This window comes from Macaca thibetana, chromosome 3, assembly GCF_024542745.1.
Source record: "Macaca thibetana thibetana isolate TM-01 chromosome 3, ASM2454274v1, whole genome shotgun sequence".
In the NCBI taxonomy this organism is placed as follows: Eukaryota; Metazoa; Chordata; class Mammalia; order Primates; family Cercopithecidae; genus Macaca; species Macaca thibetana.
In genome coordinates this window covers 78,462,501-78,481,376 of record NC_065580.1, presented here as the reverse complement: position 1 = coordinate 78,481,376, position 18,876 = coordinate 78,462,501, and the positions used below count along the sequence as shown (strand labels likewise).

General features: G+C 38.1%; 1 protein-coding gene across 16 annotated transcripts in view; it reads left to right on the top strand.

Moving 5' to 3' along the window:
• ICA1 (islet cell autoantigen 1) overlaps positions 1 to 18,876 on the top strand; it is a 155,724-nt gene that overhangs the window by 95,196 nt on the left and 41,652 nt on the right. For all 16 annotated transcript variants that reach the window (XM_050782972.1, XM_050782964.1, XM_050782974.1 and 13 more), the window contains exons 7-8: positions 13,826 to 13,951; positions 15,252 to 15,350. In XM_050782972.1, coding sequence (XP_050638929.1) covers positions 13,826 to 13,951; positions 15,252 to 15,350 — 225 coding nt within the window. The remainder of the gene's footprint in view (positions 1 to 13,825; positions 13,952 to 15,251; positions 15,351 to 18,876) is intronic.

Sequence of the window (18,876 nt, the reverse complement as noted above, 5' to 3'; positions counted from 1 at the left end):
TTCTAATCAAAAGAAATCTAAAGTGGCTTTATTAATATCAGACAAAAACATACTTCAGCACAAGGACTTTTACCAGAAATAAAGAAGGATATTTATTAATGATAATAGGGTCAATTCATAAAAAGGTTATAACAATCCCAATATTGTATACAATGATAATAGAACATCAAAATAGAATAATAACTTACAGGAAAAATAGACAAATCTACAATAATAGTTGAAGATTTCAACACTCATCTTTTAGTAATTAATGGAAGAAATAGACAGAAATCAATAAGGATATAGAAGACTGTCAGCTACCTTGACTTCATTGACATTTACAGAATGTTCCATTTAACATCACAGTATATGTTTTCTTCAAGCGCACATGAAACATTCACCAAGATAGACCATGTTTAGGTTTATAAAACAGGTCTGAATAAATTTTTAAGAATCAAAATTATGCAAAGTAATCTAGTTGTGACAGAATTAAACTAGAAATCAGTAACAAATATATATCTGGAATATCCCCTGAATAATTGGAAATTAAACAACATTTATCCAAATAACCTGTGGGTTAAAGAAGACATCACAAGGGGAATCAGAATATATTTTGAAATAATTAAATAATTTGAAATAATAATTGAAATGAAAACACAACATATCAAAATGTGTGGGATACAGCTAAAGCAATGTTTAGAGGGAAATCGAAACCATTAAAGATTTATATTAGAAAATAAGTTCTCAAATCAATAATATAAACTTTTATATTAGGAAACTAGGAAAAAAATAAATTAAACCTAAGCACACAGAAGACAATAAGAGCAGGGGCAAATGAAACCATAAACAGACAACAATAGAGAAATCAAAAGCTGGTCTTTTGAGAAGATCAATAACATTGACAACCTATAGTCAGATTGGTCAGAAACAAAGAAAGAAGACATAAATTATTAATATTTAGAATTAAGGAGGACATTCTATAGACAGTACAGACATTAAAAGAATAATAAATATTATGAACAACTTTAAGCCAACAAATTTGATAACTCAGTGAAATGGACAAATCTCTTCCAAGACAAGCTACCAAAACTCACTCAAATAGAAATAAATAACATGGTAGCCGTTTATCTATGAATAAATCATTTTTGTAGTTAAAAATCTTTCTACAAAGGAAACTTCAGTTCTGTACGATGTCACTCGTAAAATGTGCCAAACATATATGGAAGAAATAAGTTCAACTTTACATAAACTGTTCCCCAAAAAAATTAAAGAGAAGTGAACACTTCCCAGTTCATTTTATGAGGGCAGAGTTACCCTAATAGCAAAACCAGAAAAAGATACTACAAGAAAAGCAAACAACAAGCTAATGTCCTTCATGAACATAGACAAGAAAAATTATTATCAAAATATTAGCAAAAGGAAATGATGATGGAGTTTCTTTTTGGATTGATAAAAATGTGCTAAATTTCATTTGGTGATGATTACACAACTCTGAGAATATACTGAAAACCATTTAATTGTACACTTTAAATATGTGAATTGATGTTTCCTCCTAAAATCAGGAACAAAATAAATATGCTTTCTCATATAAACTTCTGTTCAACATTATCATAGCCAATATAATAAAGGCAAGAAAAATAAAAGACATATAAATTAAAACAGAAGTAAAGCCGTCTTCATTCTTAAACAACATATGTACATAGATCTATCCACATGAATTTTTATGGAAAATTCTAAGGAATCTCCTAAATAACTTTTAAAGCTAATCATTGAACTTTGCAAGGTCATGGTATACAAGATCAAGTTATAAAAATTAATTATATTTCTAGTAATGAACAACTAGCGATTGAAATTTTTAGAAATTATAATAGCATCAAAATATGAAATGCTTAACAATAAATTTAACAAAATATGTGCAAGACTTGTGCACCAAAATCTACCCAAAAAATGCCGAGAGAATTTAAAAACCCAATAAATGGAGAGAGAGACTGCATTCGTGGGTCAGAAGATATTAAGATGTCAATTATTTCCAATAAATCTGTAGATTCAATGTAATCCTAATAATGCCCCAAAGGCTTTTTTGTAGAAATCAACAAACTGACACTAAGATTTGTATATAAATGTGATGTACCTGGAATAGGCAAAACAATTTCAAGCAAGAACGAAAGAGTAGGATTTGTACTACCCGATTTCAAGACTTATTGTAAAGTGACAGTAATCGAGACAGGGTGGTATTGGCATAAGGATAAACATATAGATCAAAATAATAGAATAGAAAGTCCAGAAATAGCTATATGGCTTATGGATTTTTGACAGAAGAGCCAAGTTAATACAATGGGTGATTGGGTGGTTTTTCAAGAAGCGGTGCTTGGACTATTGGCTATCCGTATGGAGGAAAAACAAAATGAGTCTACATCTTTGTCCCACACCATGTGTAAATGTGAACTTGAATCAGACTTCAAGTCTAAATGTAATAGCTAAAAATATTACATTTCTAGAAGAAAAAGTGCAGGAAAACAATCTTTGAGACCTTAGGTTAGGGAAAGGTTTGTTAAGGCATTAAAACACACACACACACACACACACACACACATACACACAAAAGAAAACTTGGTAAATCAGACTTCATCAAAATTTGAAACTTTTTTATTTCAAAAGGCACTATTAAGAAAAATGAAAGGCAAGTTCAGACTTAAAGAAAATGTTTTCAAATGTAGTCTGATAATGGATTTATATTTAGAACATATAAAGAACTCTTAAAATTCAGTAATAAAAAGATAAACCCATTTTTTAAATAGGTGAAAGATTTGAATAGACACATTACTAAAAATCTATGTGGCACATAAGACATGAAAAGAAGTTCAGTATCATTCATCATTAGAGAAATGCAAATTAAAATCACAATCATTATGACTATAATGGCTCGAATTGAAAAGACTGAAAATGCCAAATGTTAATGAGGATGTGGAGCAAATAGGACTTGTATTCATTGCTGGTAGGAATACAAAATGATGTAGTTCCTTTGCAAAATGTTTTGGCAATGTCTTATACAGTTAAGCACACACTTACTATATGATTTAGCAATCCTGCCCTTAGACATTTACCAAAGAGAAATGAAAAATGTGTTTACACAAAGACTTGTGCTCAAATGTTTATAACAACTTTACTCAAAATCACCAAAAATTGGAAACAATAAACAAAATAAGCAAAAAATGGATGTACAAATAACACTATATTCATACAATTAAATACTACTTGAGAAATGAAAAAGAACACACTACTAATATATGCAACAACATTTATCTCAGAAAGGATTGTGCTGAGTGAAAGAACCCAGCCACAAAAAAAGACGAGACTACTTGGCATAATTCTATTTATATGAAACTGTAGAAAGACAAATATAATCTATAGTGACAGAAGTCAGATTAGTAGTTGGCAGGAGCTGGGACTTGAGGGAAGGAATTGACTACAACGGGAACTTTTAGGAATATAGAATGTCTTATATCATGATTGTGGTGGTAGTTGCATAACTATATACATTTGTTCAAAAATTCATAGAATTGCACGTCTGAAATTAAATTGTAGCTCAACAAAGCTGCTTAAAAGTAATGATGATGAAGATTATGATATGATAATGAAGGAAATGGTGGCATCCTCTCCAAGGCACACAATAAACAGATACCCTCTCTGCATATTTTTCCCCTAAAAACAGGGAATCCACTGACCACAGTGCACTTGAGGGAATTTGATGGGCTAATTTCTTTCTACTGTGTTGAGAAGTCTGAGCTAAAGAAACTTAGCAAGATTTCTGATAATAGAAGCTCTGTTCAGGCTATGTGGCTTGAAGTTTCCCTGTGCCTGCTTTGAAACTGATAAGATCAACATTGTTGACCAGGGGTTCTTGAGATGGTATCTGTACAATTTGTGCACGTCTCAGAACACTGTCAGTCATGTGGTCAATGGTAGATTTGTGACCCTGTGTCCCATGGTTTGAAGAGCGTGGATTATACAACCAAATACACCTGAGTCTGGATCTAATGTTTGTATGTCAGATTAATATCTGGGTCTTGATTTCCTCTTCTGTAAAATAGGGATTTCCCAAACAAATGTTATGGCATGTAGTAGGTGGTATCTGATAAATGAAAAGTGTACTGTGTTTCTAAAATAAATTTTAGAAACACTGGAATAATCAAAGTTAAAAAGAAATCTTTATTATGAAACTTCTTAGATCCTTTCATATGAATTGCTAAGAAGGCAAAAGTAAGCAGCGTGTGTCAGTGCTATCTGGATTCCACAAAAAAGAAAGCCCTCTTGATTCATTGAGGCAAGCAGAGGAGTTAATTAGAAATCCCATGTGACCATAAGAAAAGCAACAGGATCCAGAAACTTGAGTGTTACTAGGCTTCTCGGTCTCTCAGTCTCTCTCTCTCTCTCTCTCTCTCTCATTCTCTCTCTCTCTTCTCTCCTCTCTCTTTTCTCTCTCTGCTCTCTCCCCTCTGTTTTTCTTTGTAGGTCACCTTTGTTCTCTCAGACCAATGTTCCTTACACCACAAGAAATTCAAATGGCAGGATTGTCTGCCCCTAGTGCTTTAGCCAATAGAGAAGGAAAGAGACTTTTTAACTCTAGCTCCAGGTTCAAAAATCCTAAGGAAGGGCTCTGATTCACCCAGCTTTGATCAGGTGCTGTTCACTGAATTAGCCAACCGCAGTGCATTATGATTAATGAAACTTGAGTAAAGATGCCCATCCCTGGTCTAGTCAGTGGAATTTGGCCTATAAAAAGGCTTACCAGGCCGCATTTAAACCACGTTATTAAAGTAAACAGAAAATTGTTTTGTTTGTTTGTTTTGAGGCAGAGTCTCACTTTGTCACCCAGGCTGGAGTGCAGTGGCACGATCTTGGCTCACTGCAACCTCCGCCTCCCAGGTTCAGGCCATTTTCCTGCCTCAGCCTCCTCAGTAGGTGGGACTACAGGCACCTGCCACCACGCCCGGCTAATTTTTTGTATTTTTAGTAGAGATGGGGTTCACCGTGTTAGCCAGGATGGTCTCGATCTCCTGACCTCATGATCCACCTGCCTTGGCCTCCCAAATTGCTGGGATTACAGGCGTGAGCCACCATGCCCGGTGTTTTGTTTGTTTAATAATGCTTTTTTTAACATTTATTTTAGGTTCGGGGTACAGGTGCAGGTTTGTTATTTAGGTAAATTGCATGCCAGGGGATTTTGGTGTACAGATTATTTTGTCACCCAGGAAATAAGCATAGTAGCTGGTAGGCAGTTTTTTTTTCCTCACCCTCTTCCCGCCCTCCACCTACCCTGAAGTAGGCCCTGGTGTCTGTTGTTCCCTTCTTTGTGTCCATATGTACTCAATATTTAGCTTCCACTCTAAGTGAGAACATGAGGTATTTGTTTTTCTGTTCCTGTGTTAGTTCACTTTGGATAATGACCTCCATCTCCATTGACGTTGCTGCAAAGAACATGATCTCATTCCTTTTGATGGCTGTGTAGTATGCCATGGTGCCTATGTGCCACATTTTCTTTATCCACTCTACCAGTGATGGGTGTTTAGGTTGATTCCATGTCTTTGCTATTTTGAATAGTGCTGTGATGAACACGTGTGCATGTGTCTTTATGGTAAAATGATTTACATTCCTTTGGATATATACTCAATAATGGGATTGTTGGGTCAAATGGTAATTCCATTTTAAGTTCTTTGAGAACTCACCAAACTGCTGTTCACAAAGGCTGACTAATTTACATTCCCATCAACAGTATATACACGTTCCTTTTCTCTGCAGCCTCACCAGCATCTGTCATGTTTTGACTTTTTAATAGCTATTCTGACTAGTGTGAGATGTATCTCATTGTAGTTTTGATTTCATTTCTCTAATGATTAGTAATGAGCATTTTTTCATATGCTTCTTGGCCGTGTCTTCTTTTGAACAGTGTTGTTTATGTTTTGGGCCTGTTTTTTAATCAGGTGGTTAGTTTTTTGCTTGTAAATGTGTTTATTTCTTATAGATTCTGGATATTAGACCTTTGCCAGATGCATAGTTTGCAAATATTTTCTTCCATTCTGTAAGTTGTCTGTTTACTTTGTTGATAGTTTCTTTAGCTGTCCAGAAGCTCTTTAGTTTACTTTGGTTCATTTGCCAATTTTTGTTTTTGTTACAATTGCTTTTGGCATTTTCATCATGAAATCTTTGCCAGGTCCTATGTCCAGAATGGTTTTTCTCAGGTTATCTTTCAAAGTTTTTATAGTTTTAGTTTTTTCATTTAAGTCTTTAATTCATCTTGAGTTGATTTTTTTGTATGGTATAAGGAAGGAGTCCAGTTTCAATCTTCTGCATATGGCTAGCCAGTTATCCCAGCACCATTTATTGAATAGAGAGTCCTTTCTCCATTACTTGTTTTTGTCGACTTTGTTGAAGATCACATGGTTGTAGGGGTGTGGCATTATTTCTGGGCTCTCTATTCTGCTCCATTGATCTATGTGTCTGTTTTTGTACCTGTACCGTGCTTTTGCCTTATGTGCATATAGGCCCACGGAGAAATCTAGCCCTAAGAAGTAAATTGAAGCTTCCTTTCATGATAGGTCATTATTAATAATTACCTTTTATTGGTAATTAATAACACCAATATGCTGTTTTGGTTACTGTAGCCTTGTAGTATAGTTTGAGGTCAGGTCATGTGATACCTACGGGTTTGTTCGTTTTGCTTAGGACTACCTTGGCTATTTAGGCTCCTTTTTTGGTTCTATGTGAAATTTAAAAATAGATCCTTCTACTTCTGTAACGAATGTCATTGGTAGTTTTATAGGAATAGCATTGAACCTGTGATTGCTTTGGGCAGTTATGGACATTTTAACAATATTGATTCTTCCTATCCATGAGCATGGAATATGTTTCCATCTGTTTGTGTCATCTCTGATTTCATTGAGCAGTGTTTTGTAGTTCTCATTGTAGAAATTTTTCACCTTCCTGGATAGGTGCATTCCTAAGTGTTTTATTCCTTTTGTGGCTATTGTGAATGGAACTGCATTCTTGATCTGGCTTTCAGCTTGGTTGTTGTCGGTGTATATAAATGCTGATTTTTTTTTTCTGTAATTGATTTTGTATTTTAAAACTTTGCTGAAGTTGTTTATCAGATCAAGAAGCTTTGGGCAGAGATGATGGGGTTTTCTGGGTATAGAGTATTATTATCTACAAACAGGGATAGTTTGACTTCCCCTCTTCCTATTTGGGTGCCTTTTCTTTCTTTTCTTGCCTGATGGCTCAAAGCTAGGACTTCCAATATTATATTGAATAGGAGTAGTGAGAGAGGACATCCTTGTTCTGGTTTTCAAGGGGAATGCTGAGAAGAAACATTTTTTCAATGAGGTAAGGATATCGTTGAGGGGAGACCAAAAATAGATCCTGAAGTCTACTGTTGGCTGCCCACAACATGTGTGGTGCACACACATTCACTTACACATACTTCTTTGCATAATAAAATATGAAAATTGCTTCTCCCATGAGTGGATGCATATATGATAAATGAGGTAACATAAGTTGTTAATTAAAGGAAGTGTTAATTAAAGGAATTCAGCAAAATTCTTGGTTATTTGGCCCTCGAGAGGTCTTGGTCATCAGACTCATATGAAAAGATCCTCTTTTAATGAAGCCAAATAAATATCTGTTTTGGGGTTTTTGTTTGTTTGTTTGCTTGTTTTTGAGACAGGGTCTTACCGTCACCCAGGCTGCTTCTGGAGTACAGTGGTGTGATCATAGCTTACTGCAGCCTCGACCTCCTGGGCTCAGGCAATCCTCCCACCTCAGCTCCCTGAGTAGCTAGGACTACAGGCAAGTGCCACCAACCTGGCTAATTTTTGTATATTTTGTAGAGATAGGGTTTTGCCGTGTTGCCCAGGCTGGTCTTGAACACCTGGGTCTGAGGTGTCCATGAGAAGTTGATGTGAGTAGAAGTGGCTGGTGGAAAAGGCAAGCCAGACGATAACATTAAGCCTGGGGTAGTCAGATACAGAGAAGTCATCCTTCACACCCCAGCATTCAGCACCTTACCAGGACCTGCTTTGCCTCTTAAGTGTCTCTTGGATCAGAGCAGTATTTTCCATATCCAGCATCACTATCCAAATCTAAACTACTGACATCTTTCCTCTTGACTCCAGATCTATTCTTTGTTTTTTTTTGGGAAAGAGTCTCGCTCAGTCGCCCAGGCCGGAGTGCAGTGCCGCGATGTCAGTTCACTGCTACCTCCACCTCCCAGGTTCTAGCGATTCTCCTGCCTTAGCCTCCCGGGTAGCTGGGATTACAGGCACACACCACCACACCTGGCACATTTTTGTATTTTTAGTAGAGACGGGGTTTCACCATGTTGGCCAGATCTGGTCTCAAACTCCTGACCTCAGGTAATCCACCCACTTCGGCCTCCCTAAGTGCACATTACAGGCATGAGCCACTGCACCCGGCCCAGATCTATTCTTATCTACCTTCAACTCTCTCCTTCAGTCCATCTCCCACTGCAGTGAGTAATCTTTCAAACTGAAAATAGGATCCTCTCTCTTCCTTGCTTAAAAGCCTCCAGTGTTTTTCTGCTATTCCAGGATAAAAATTAAAATCCTGAGCATACCAACAAGGCGCTGCTCCAGGATGTGCCGCAACTCACCTCTCTGCCTCATCTCATCCCACCCTCCTGCTTGTTCTGAGCAACCCAGCTACACTGACCTACTCTCAGCTCTAGGACCTGCCGTATTGTCCTCCACCCCACAACCTTTGCACACACTTCCTCCACTGGACTTCTCTCCCTGCTTGCATAGTTAATCATGCTAGTCCTTCAGAGTAGAGGTTGAGCACCACGTCCTTGGAGGACATCCTCTGGGTCAGGTTCCTTGGTCAATCATTCTTGAGGGACTATGTGACTTTCCTTCTGAGCACCTCACTCAGTTCATAGTTACACCTTTGCTGATCTGAAAAATACCCACTGGACTATCAATTCCATTTGTGCCTACTGCTACCAGCATATAGAAGATACTCAGTAAGTATTTGCTGAATGAACGGATCTAAGGGCAGCGCTATCTCCTATAAGAAGATACAAAAATAAGAGTAGAATTGTTGTTTTATTTTGTAAGGTTAATAAAACTCTTAGAAAAATGCAAAACTACTCTCATATTATTGGTTGTAGAATAATAAAGACCTTACCACTGGATAGAAAAGCCAGATTGAACTGAAAGGACGAATAGCTTTGGCTTCACCATGCATTGTTCAAGTTGGGGCTAAGAGTTAGAATTTCAGGCTAGGAGGAATAAGTACGCAGAAGTGCCCTCTTGTTTTGCCAGTCAAGTCATTGCTCCTTTCTCTGGTAAACCAAATTGCTGTGGCCTGAGGAAGACAGAACCCAGACTAAGGAGGCGCTAAAATACATGGCCGTTAGACCAGGCGCGGTGGTTCATGCCTGTAATCCTAGCACTTTGGGAGGCTGAGGAGGGTGGATTTTCTGGGGTCACGAGTTCAAGACCAGCCTGGCCAACATGGTGAAATCCCATCTGTACTAAAAATACAAAAATTAGCCAGGCATGGTGGTGTAGGCCTGTAATCCCAGCTACTAGGGAGGCCGAGGCAGGAGAATTACTTGAACCCAGGAAGCAGCAGTTGCAGTGAGCCAGGATCGCACCACTGCACTCCAGCCTGGGTGACAGAGCAAGACTCCATCTCCAAATAAATAAATAAATAAATGGCCATTTCCTACAACTTGGAGAATAAGAGAAGAGAGATGGGGTAACAGAAATAAAACTAAGAAATAAAGGGTACATTTATTTGAGTGAAGAAAATTTTAAAGGGCCTTGAAAACCACAGGAGCTCCTCAAGATATTTATGTAATAGAATATATCTTATCCAGGGTTGAGAAGAATAATATTCAAAACATTTGTCACTTCAGTGCATCTGGAGGCATATGAAATTAGACTCTTGGTAGTGGCCTATGCTTGGCTATGTCCTTGGTGTTTTAACCTCAGGCTTCAGGCTGGAAATGTGTTTTCTAGAGCATACATGGAGCACAAAATATTAAATGAACTTTGCTGTATTCAAAACACCCAACAGTGTAGCATCCTCCTTGTTTGGCAGGGAAAGGGCTCAGCATTTGGAAACTCAGCAGTGCATTAAGTATTTTAATAATCATTGTTGACATACAAAGCATATGGCCTTTCAGAATCATTGGGTCAAGTGTTGTAGTTGTCTTCTAGGTTTCTAAAATTACCTTACAAAATTCAAACAAAATTAAATTAGGGCACGTTTCAAGCTACACTAATTCATGAGCTTTGTGTTATAAGCGAGTGAAATGAGTTTTCTCCTAAGATATAAGAGAATCTATGAGTAACTGATTATATTAAAGGAAAAAGCAAAATTCACACCCCTGCAGAAAAAGTTAATTTGCATTTCATTAGAAAATCTAGAGGTTCCATATAAGTAGGCCAGCCTTATGGATACCTTATATTTACTTTGTACCTCCTAGTCATGCCTAAGACCCACCTCATATATCACATCATTTCAGAAGCCTTCATTGTCTGTTTCCTTACAGTTTATATCAGTTGTCTGTCACCACAGTAATGCTGTGAAATAAGCAACCACAACACTCAATGGCTTAAAACAATAAGCATTTCTCACTGCACACAAGGCTATGGTAAGCAGGGCCATTCTCGTCTTTGTGGGCTCACTTGTGTCTGCGGTCAGCTGTGGGCAGAGAGGGCCTCCGAAGATAATGGCTGGGCTCCCTCACATGTCTTGGAGTCAGCTGGTCAAAGACTGATCTGCTGGGACAACTGGTCTGTCCTCCTCATGTCTCTTGCATGCATATGTTTCTTACCCCCCTCCAACTTGTCAGCCCAGGCATATTCTGATGGCCATCTCAAAGAAGCAAGAGAGAAAGTGGAAACAGGCTGGCATTGTTTTATCAAGCTTGCAGTTTCATTACATTTGTTAACATCCCATTGACCAATGTAAGTCACATGGCCGAGCTCAGAGTCAGAGTAGGAGGACACTACAGAGTTACAGGGCAAAGAATGAGAATACAGGGAGGCCATTAGTTACGGCTTTAATGCCATCATCCTACAACCCTACCCCCACTCTGTTCCACCACCAGCATTTATCATTTCCTTGTCTGTGCTGTCTCTCTGTTCCTCTTAGTTCTATGTTTATAATTTACCCATTCTATTATTATATAGTGGCTAACTTGTCTGTCCTCCTTAAGAGATGAGGGGGTCTTTATGCTGTGTGCATTCATTTATAAATATTTGTTGACTCCGTGTTATGTGCCTCATTCCTTTACAGCTTTACAGACACCCTAGTTCCTAGCACTGGTCCTGATACATAACAGGCACTCAGTAAATATGTGTTGAATGAATGCATACTTGAAAGCTCCCACTCCCGTGTGTATTTTCTTCCCTTTTGAAGGAAAAGGCTGAAGACAGATGCCTTTCAGGACCCCAGGTGAGGCAGCCTTCCTGGCCAGAGCAACTGATGACCAACACAGGGATCTACAGTGAACATCCTCCCCTCTAGACTCCCCCACTTCTCCCCTCCAGAAATCAGGTTTTCTCTTCTCTGCCTTCCTATTCCTCTCAAAGGGAGGTAGGAAATCTCTAACACTTACTCCTCCTAGACTCTTTTTATAGTCAGAGCTCCCAAGGAATTTAAACTACTGGCTCTTTGCTCTACAGTGGAGAATCGTCCAGCTCATGGTATGGTCAGTTTGAAAGGAACTGGGTGGCTGCTCTTCTTTGATCTTCCCAGATCTGTAGACCAAGAATACAGAAGAATTCTTAGTACGGGTTTGACATAGCTATAGACACAAGATTCTATTCATATAGAATATTAATTCTTTCTATCAGTGTGGTGGTCAATGTACTGCCTCATTATTTCCCAATTCCATAGAATCCTTCAGGGAAAACTTATATTTCTGGGTACAATCGTAATTCTGAGCTTCTTGATTTTCCAGTGAGTAGTGGAAGTTGCTTGGGAGGCAGAATAGCACGGCTTCGGAGTCAGGCCGGCTAATTTAGAATGCCAGCCCTGCCCGTGAGTAACTTGCCTTGATGAAGCCTCTCAATCCTCATCAGTAAGAGACAGTAATAACAGCAGCCAAAATAGAATGACGCTGGCATGTGATAAGTAAATTGTATTCACTGTTAGATTTAGTATTATTATATAACATCCTATAATTTTATACATTGCAAGTATGTTCATATTGGTGGTAAAAATGAATGTATTTTATATAAAATGATCTATGTATTTATTTTTATTAGAAAATAAAGTCATCACTTCTTAAACTACTTTAAAGGTTATACTTTAAAATGCATGCAAATACCTCATCTTTTGCAATGGCCTGAAAAATTATTCAGCCAACAAATATGTATTCAGTACCTGCTTTGCACCAGGTTGCTAGGCAATATAATGATGAACAAGGTAACATTGTCCATGCCCTCCTGGTATCCTATGATGAAAGAGTTATTGTTAATACATCAGTATTACTTCCAACTCTCAGTAACCTATCTAGTATCTATAACTTTATGATGATCTGAGATAAATTAATATTTGAACTCATCACACTGAATACACTGAATATATACAGCTTTTTATATGTCAATCATACCTCAATAAGGTGGTTTTTGAAAAATTGACTGGTTTTCTCTAGCCAAACTATTGTGTGTTGACACTTTAGATTGAAGGAAGGTGAAATTTTAACTTCATATTTTGTTTTGTTTTTTGGTTTTGTTGTTGTTGTATGTTTATTTGTTTGTGTTTTTTGAGACAGGCTCTCACTCTCACCCAGGCTGGAGTGCAGTGGTACAGTCTTGGCTGACTGCAACCTCCACCTCCCACGCTCAAGTGATCCTCCCACCTTAACCTCCCTACTAGCTGGGACTATAGGCATGCACCCCCACGCCTTTGCTGTTGTTGTAGAGATGGGGTTTCACCATTTTGCCCAGGCTGATCTCAAACTCCTGAGATCAAGTGAGCCACCCACCCCAGCCTCCTAAAGTGTTGAAATTACAGGCTTGAGCCACCGTGCCTGGCCTCAACTTCACAATTTTCAATGCAGCTGTATCAAATTGTAAAACTTTCTATTTTGTTATGAAATAATGTGTAAAATAGATGTTTCTGAATGTTTCCCTGACCTTCACTCCATCCCTGAATTCCTGTATGGTTCAAGGATCGATTGAGGATTCCTCGTACACATTACTCAATAGTAAAAAGTTTCATCCATGGGAAAGTTTTTTTAGGCTGTGTCAAAATTCCCTCCTATGGAATCTTAGATTGGATCCTGGAACAGAAAAAGCACATAAGTGGGAAAACTGGTGAAATCCAAATAAAGTCTGTTGGTTAGTAAATAGAATTGTATCAATGTAAATTTCTTTGTTTTAACAAATGTAGCATGTGCTGTAAGATGTTAACATTAGGGGAAGCTGAGTGAAGGGTATACAGGAACTCAGCTTCCAAAGACTGTAGGAAAACAATGGAGCAAAGATGATTTCCTCACCACCCTGCTTGTCTCCAGTCTTCTCCCAACCATGGTCAGTTTGTGAATGCCTTGAGAAGAAAGGAATTTTAACATTAGACTAAGAAAAATAGAATTAGGATGGCAAGTGTGCTATAAAATCATAATGTGCTGTACTCCCATTTGGCTCCTTTGGAGGTAAAGAATGGATGTTGTAACATCTTCCCATTTGTCTGGAATTTTCAAAAGTATTTTCATATGTGAAAGAGAAAAGGCCTGCTGTTGGTCTCATCTCACCTGCAAATTTTACCTACTTAAGGGTTAGAGTGATTCAGAAATTCCTCTTTATTTTCATAGGTACAAACACAAGTGCGCCTTGCAAAAAAAAACTTTGACAAATTGAAGATGGATGTGTGTCAAAAAGTGGATCTTCTTGGAGCAAGCAGATGCAATCTCTTGTCTCACATGCTAGCAACATACCAGGTAACAAAGTGATGTTTGTTGCAATGAACCAAGGATGGCACGAGGTTTAAGTAACATAAAAATGGTGTTTGAGCTAAAAGTATGCTTTGGCCATTGTGAAGTTCTGAATGCCTTTCCATAATTTCACTTCCCACATCTCTGCCTTCTAGCATCCTACAGTTTAATCAAACCAAATAGTAGTTATTCTCTGTATATACCATAATTTCCCACTTCTCTACATTTACTTATGGGGTCCCTTCTACCTGGAGTGCCTTTCTCCTCCATCCGTGCCTTTCCAAATTCCATTCTTTTTAATGTACCAGACAGAATGTCACCTCTTCCAGTAAGCCTCCTCTAAACTCACTTAGCTTTGTGTCTGTCCATCTCGTGGCATATCTTTCTCATCAGGTTGTCAGTATTCGATGCATGTGTTTTTGTTTCCCCTGTTAGCCTCTGAGTTCCTTCCAGATAACACTGTCCATCAGCAATGCTACTGAGCACCAACTGAGGGCAGGATACAGAATGCTGGATGTTGTAGGAAATATAACAGTCAAGACCAGGGCTGGGCACAGTGGCTCTCGCCTGTAATCCCAGCACTTTGGGAGGCCGAGGCAGGTGGATCACTTGAGGTCAGGAGTTCGAGACCAGCCCAGCCAACATGGTGAAACTGCGTCTCTAAAAAAATACAAAAATTAGTCGGGCTTGGTGGCAGGCGCCTATGGTTTCAGCTGCTTGGGAGGCCGAGGCAGGAGAATTGCTTGAACCTGGGAGGTGAAGTGAGCTGAGATCACTCCAGCCTGGGTGACAGAGAGAGACTCCCATCTCAAAAAAAAAAAAAAATTAAGACCAGGTTCCTTGTCTTCAAAGAGCTCAAAGTTTAGGAAGAATCTGGAGATAGTGAAGTCTATTTTTCTATACCTCTAGGACAGAGCAGGGTGTGCTAAGTGAAATAAGTTCTAAGGAATCCAATGAAAGCTTAAAGAGGGAGAAATAGAATCAGCTGAGGGATCGCAACAATAGATCGTTAATTATTTACCCTGGGTTTTGGAGGATTTATCAGAGGAGAAAAAGAGAATGGAGAGGAGAAGGTCCCAGGTGGTGAGAGCAGGATGAGTTCTGGGAGGCAGCATTCAGGGAAAGAGGGAGGCATTTAGTTTGGCTGAAATACAGAGTGTAAATGGGGGCATAATGGGAAACTTGGGAATGAGTTAGAATCATGTTTTAAAGAATCTTCAAAGCTACAGAGAGTCATATTTCCCTGGGGCCCAGGACTAGAACTGGGCATTCAAAACATTAATAGCTTTACTGTCTTTCTTTGCAGACCACTCTGCTTCATTTCTGGGAGAAAACTTCTCACACTATGGCAGCCATCCATGAGAGCTTCAAAGGTTATCAACCATATGAATTTACTACTTTAAAGGTATGGAAGCTAGAGGGGCCACTAGAAAATCTTGAGAAAAGTGAAATTTTGTTTGTATCACAAGCAAAGTCCATTGCAGAAAGCGTCATAATTCCAGGACTCAGAATGCCAAAGAGAACTGTGCCCCAAGCAGAGTCTTTTTTTTTTTTTTTTTTTTTTTTTTTTTTAAACTGTGTCAGGATTCAATACAATGATAATCTACTGCAATCCAAAAACACAAATTGAACCTTAGGATACATGTTACTGGGAGATGAATTGTGGTGAACTTGAGTCTAATGATTGGTCCTGCTCCTTTAAAATACTTGTTTGACATTGCTAAAGGGGAGATTGTACAAGTCCCATAAACTACTTTTAATTATTATATTCAAATATCCTCACTTAAGAAGGTATCCTTCTTTCCTCCCTTACTTCTGAAATGTATCATTTTATTCTGAGAGTACCATCCAACATAAAATTGAGTTTTTCTGTAAGACGACAGCAGTATTTTCTAATTGAAAAAGCAGTATTAAACTCAATGATTTTTCGGCTCAGAAGAGATACATGCACCGTGTCTGATTCTCAGTGTTGGATCTGCACATGGAGTTGTTTTTCTCTCTCCTGGTTACAAAAGATGAATGCATATTGAGATAAAGAAGTGATTTTGGTTCCAAAAGGATTTTAAGAATGATGAGAGAACAGTGGTTACTTCATTGCCAGGTCATGTCTTTGAAAGAAAAAAAGAGGCATGAACTAGCTAAAGTTCACCTTGAACTTGCCTTGCTCTTTATTGTTCAAGCAATTTGTATGCATTTCATTACCTTGCTTGACAAGACATCAAAACATTAAAATTCTTTCTTTTTGCCTTAAATCACTTTTTTGATTTTGAGATGTGTATAATGTCACTGCATCTATACAAGTACCAAAAAATGCGTTAAGACCTTGGCCCTTAAAATGAAGGTTCCGAGAGGAACCCGGGGAAGTCCACTCACCTTGTACTGCAGACAGGACACCTGGCCAAAGAATTTGTTCCTCATTATCCCCTCCCAGCTGGCTGCATGCCCATTGATTGGCACTAGCTGGCATGTTGCGTGGTGAATGCATTCAGAGTGTGTACTGTTTTGCTCTGTAAACTATAAGCACTTCAGGGAAAGGGGAAGGACCTTTTATTTCTTATGTATCCTCTTTTGTCCAGCCAAATGTTTTGTACACAGTGTGCCCTCAGCCTTCCCCTTCACACTGGCAATGTTACCAGTGTTGGCAGGAGCTTCATCATCTCTGATTTACTGCTGTTTTCAGCACCTTCAGAAGCAGGCATTCTGACCAAGGCAGACTGGTTAAAAGTATAACTCACACTATTCACAATTCTTATACAGGCCTGAGCGAAATCCCATGGATTTTACTCTTTGATGAGGCAGAGGCTTTTAGGGTTGAGGGCATGAATGTGAATCGGGTTTTCTTTTATATATCATTTCAAAGGTTATCTGTCTTTTACAAGACAACTGTACATTACATACACCAAGATGAAATGATGCCTACCCCAGATATAATTCAGAAGAACTTCAGGCCATGAGTTAGTTGCATATAAAGTACAATGTGAATTCATGAAATTGAAGTTGTGCCACAAGCATGGAAGAACCCATATGTGTATCCCTGGCCTCCTGTGCTGAGGAAAATATGGCTCCTTAATTTTTGCTACGACATTTATCCTGCAGAGAGGATCAAGCTGATTATGCTAGAGCATTTCTGGGCAGATAGTTTAGTGAAAGTTTGTCAGCAGTAGTTCAGGACATACTTACAAATATTTTGGGCAGATGACTATCTGTTAGATTTTACATCCCCAGAACCTTCCTTAAATTATGGTTTAAGTAATAGTTCATAATTAAGTAATAGTTCATCATAAGATTATATTACAATTAACCCATATGTGTATCCCTGGCCTCCTGTGCTGAGGAAAATATGGCTCCTTAATTTTTGCTACGACATTTATCCTGCAGAGAGGATCAAGCTGATTATGCTAGAGCATTTCTGGGCAGATAATTTAGTATAATCTTAGTGGGAGTAATAATGTATCTGTTAAGGTATAATGATGATGTTATGGTAATATTAAGAATAAATGTTCAGAAACCAACCAAATAAACTGTACTTTTGTTCTTTTTTTACCTCTCTAGAATGTTATTCATCTAGGCTTTCAATGATGACATATTACATTAGAATCTCAAGCTGATAGATAATTATTAGGTTGGTGCAAAAGTAATTACAGGTTTTTCTATTACTTTTAGTGGCAAAAACCACAATTACTTTTACACCAACCTAATATTTTTCTTTATGTGGACTCAAATATGATATAATGGAATCCTGTTATGACACAACTATTACATCCATATAAGTACATTGCATATTGTTTTGTATGCCACAAAACATGAAGATGGAAACCATTAATACTTTATGTATCACAGTAAAATACAAGGATAGGATATTGTGTGACTTCTCAACCCTCTTGCACCAGTATTTTTAATACATGTCCTGTGTTTATAAGATTTGTTTTTATCAAGTCATCTTTTAATATATATAATTTTATTCTGAATGGCACTGTATGTTGATAATGGCCATTTTGAAATTTAAGTAAATATTTCCACGATTAATTTATTCTGTGGATTTACCTAAGCAAATAACCCCTGAAATGCCTTTTGGGACTCTGACTGGAAAGAAAACATTGTCTTTAAAAAGGGTTGCCAAGCTCTGTTAATGAAAAGCAAGCCATTTGTTTTCTTTGCTTCAGGGTGTATTCTGAGTGTGTTGGTAATTGTGCCATTGCAGCTGTATTTCCTGACTGTTAGTTTTATGCTTGATGAAGGATGATAATTAATGTGTTAAACACTCGGTGCATCCTGTTTGGAGGGACAAGTTTTTTGCTACAGAATTACAGAGGTGTAACTCATGCCCCAAGAAGTACAAAGTTTTACTTCTACTGAACCTTTCTGTAGGAAATAGAGTTATAATTCTTTTACAAAATAATTTTATTATAAAGATGAATTGAAAAATATCCAAGTGACTGTTGTGATATTTTGTTGTAATGTTTTATGTGACAACAAATATTGCTTTTTTACCCAAGCCTAATATAATTATATTGATTCTACTTTTACTGACATATTCCTTCATTTTAATTTTTTTTATAATAAATAGATTTTTGTAGCATTTTTAACTTTGTAATTTAGCTTTAAAATTTAATATTTAAGGCCAGGCTCAGTGGCTCGAGCCTGTAATCCCAGCACTTTGGGAGGCCGAGACGGGCGGATCATGAGGTCAGGAGATCGAGACCATCCTGGCTAACCCGGTGAAACCCTGTCTCTACTAAAAAATACAAAAAACTAGCCGGGCGAGGTGGCGGGCGCCTGTAGTCCCAGCTACTCGGAGGCTGAGGCAGGAGAATGGTGTAAACCCAAGAGGCGGAGCTTGCAATGAGCCACGATCTGGCCACTGCACTCCAGCCTGGGCGACAGAGCGAGACTCCATCTCAAAAAAAAAAAATTAATATTTAAAAAGTTTT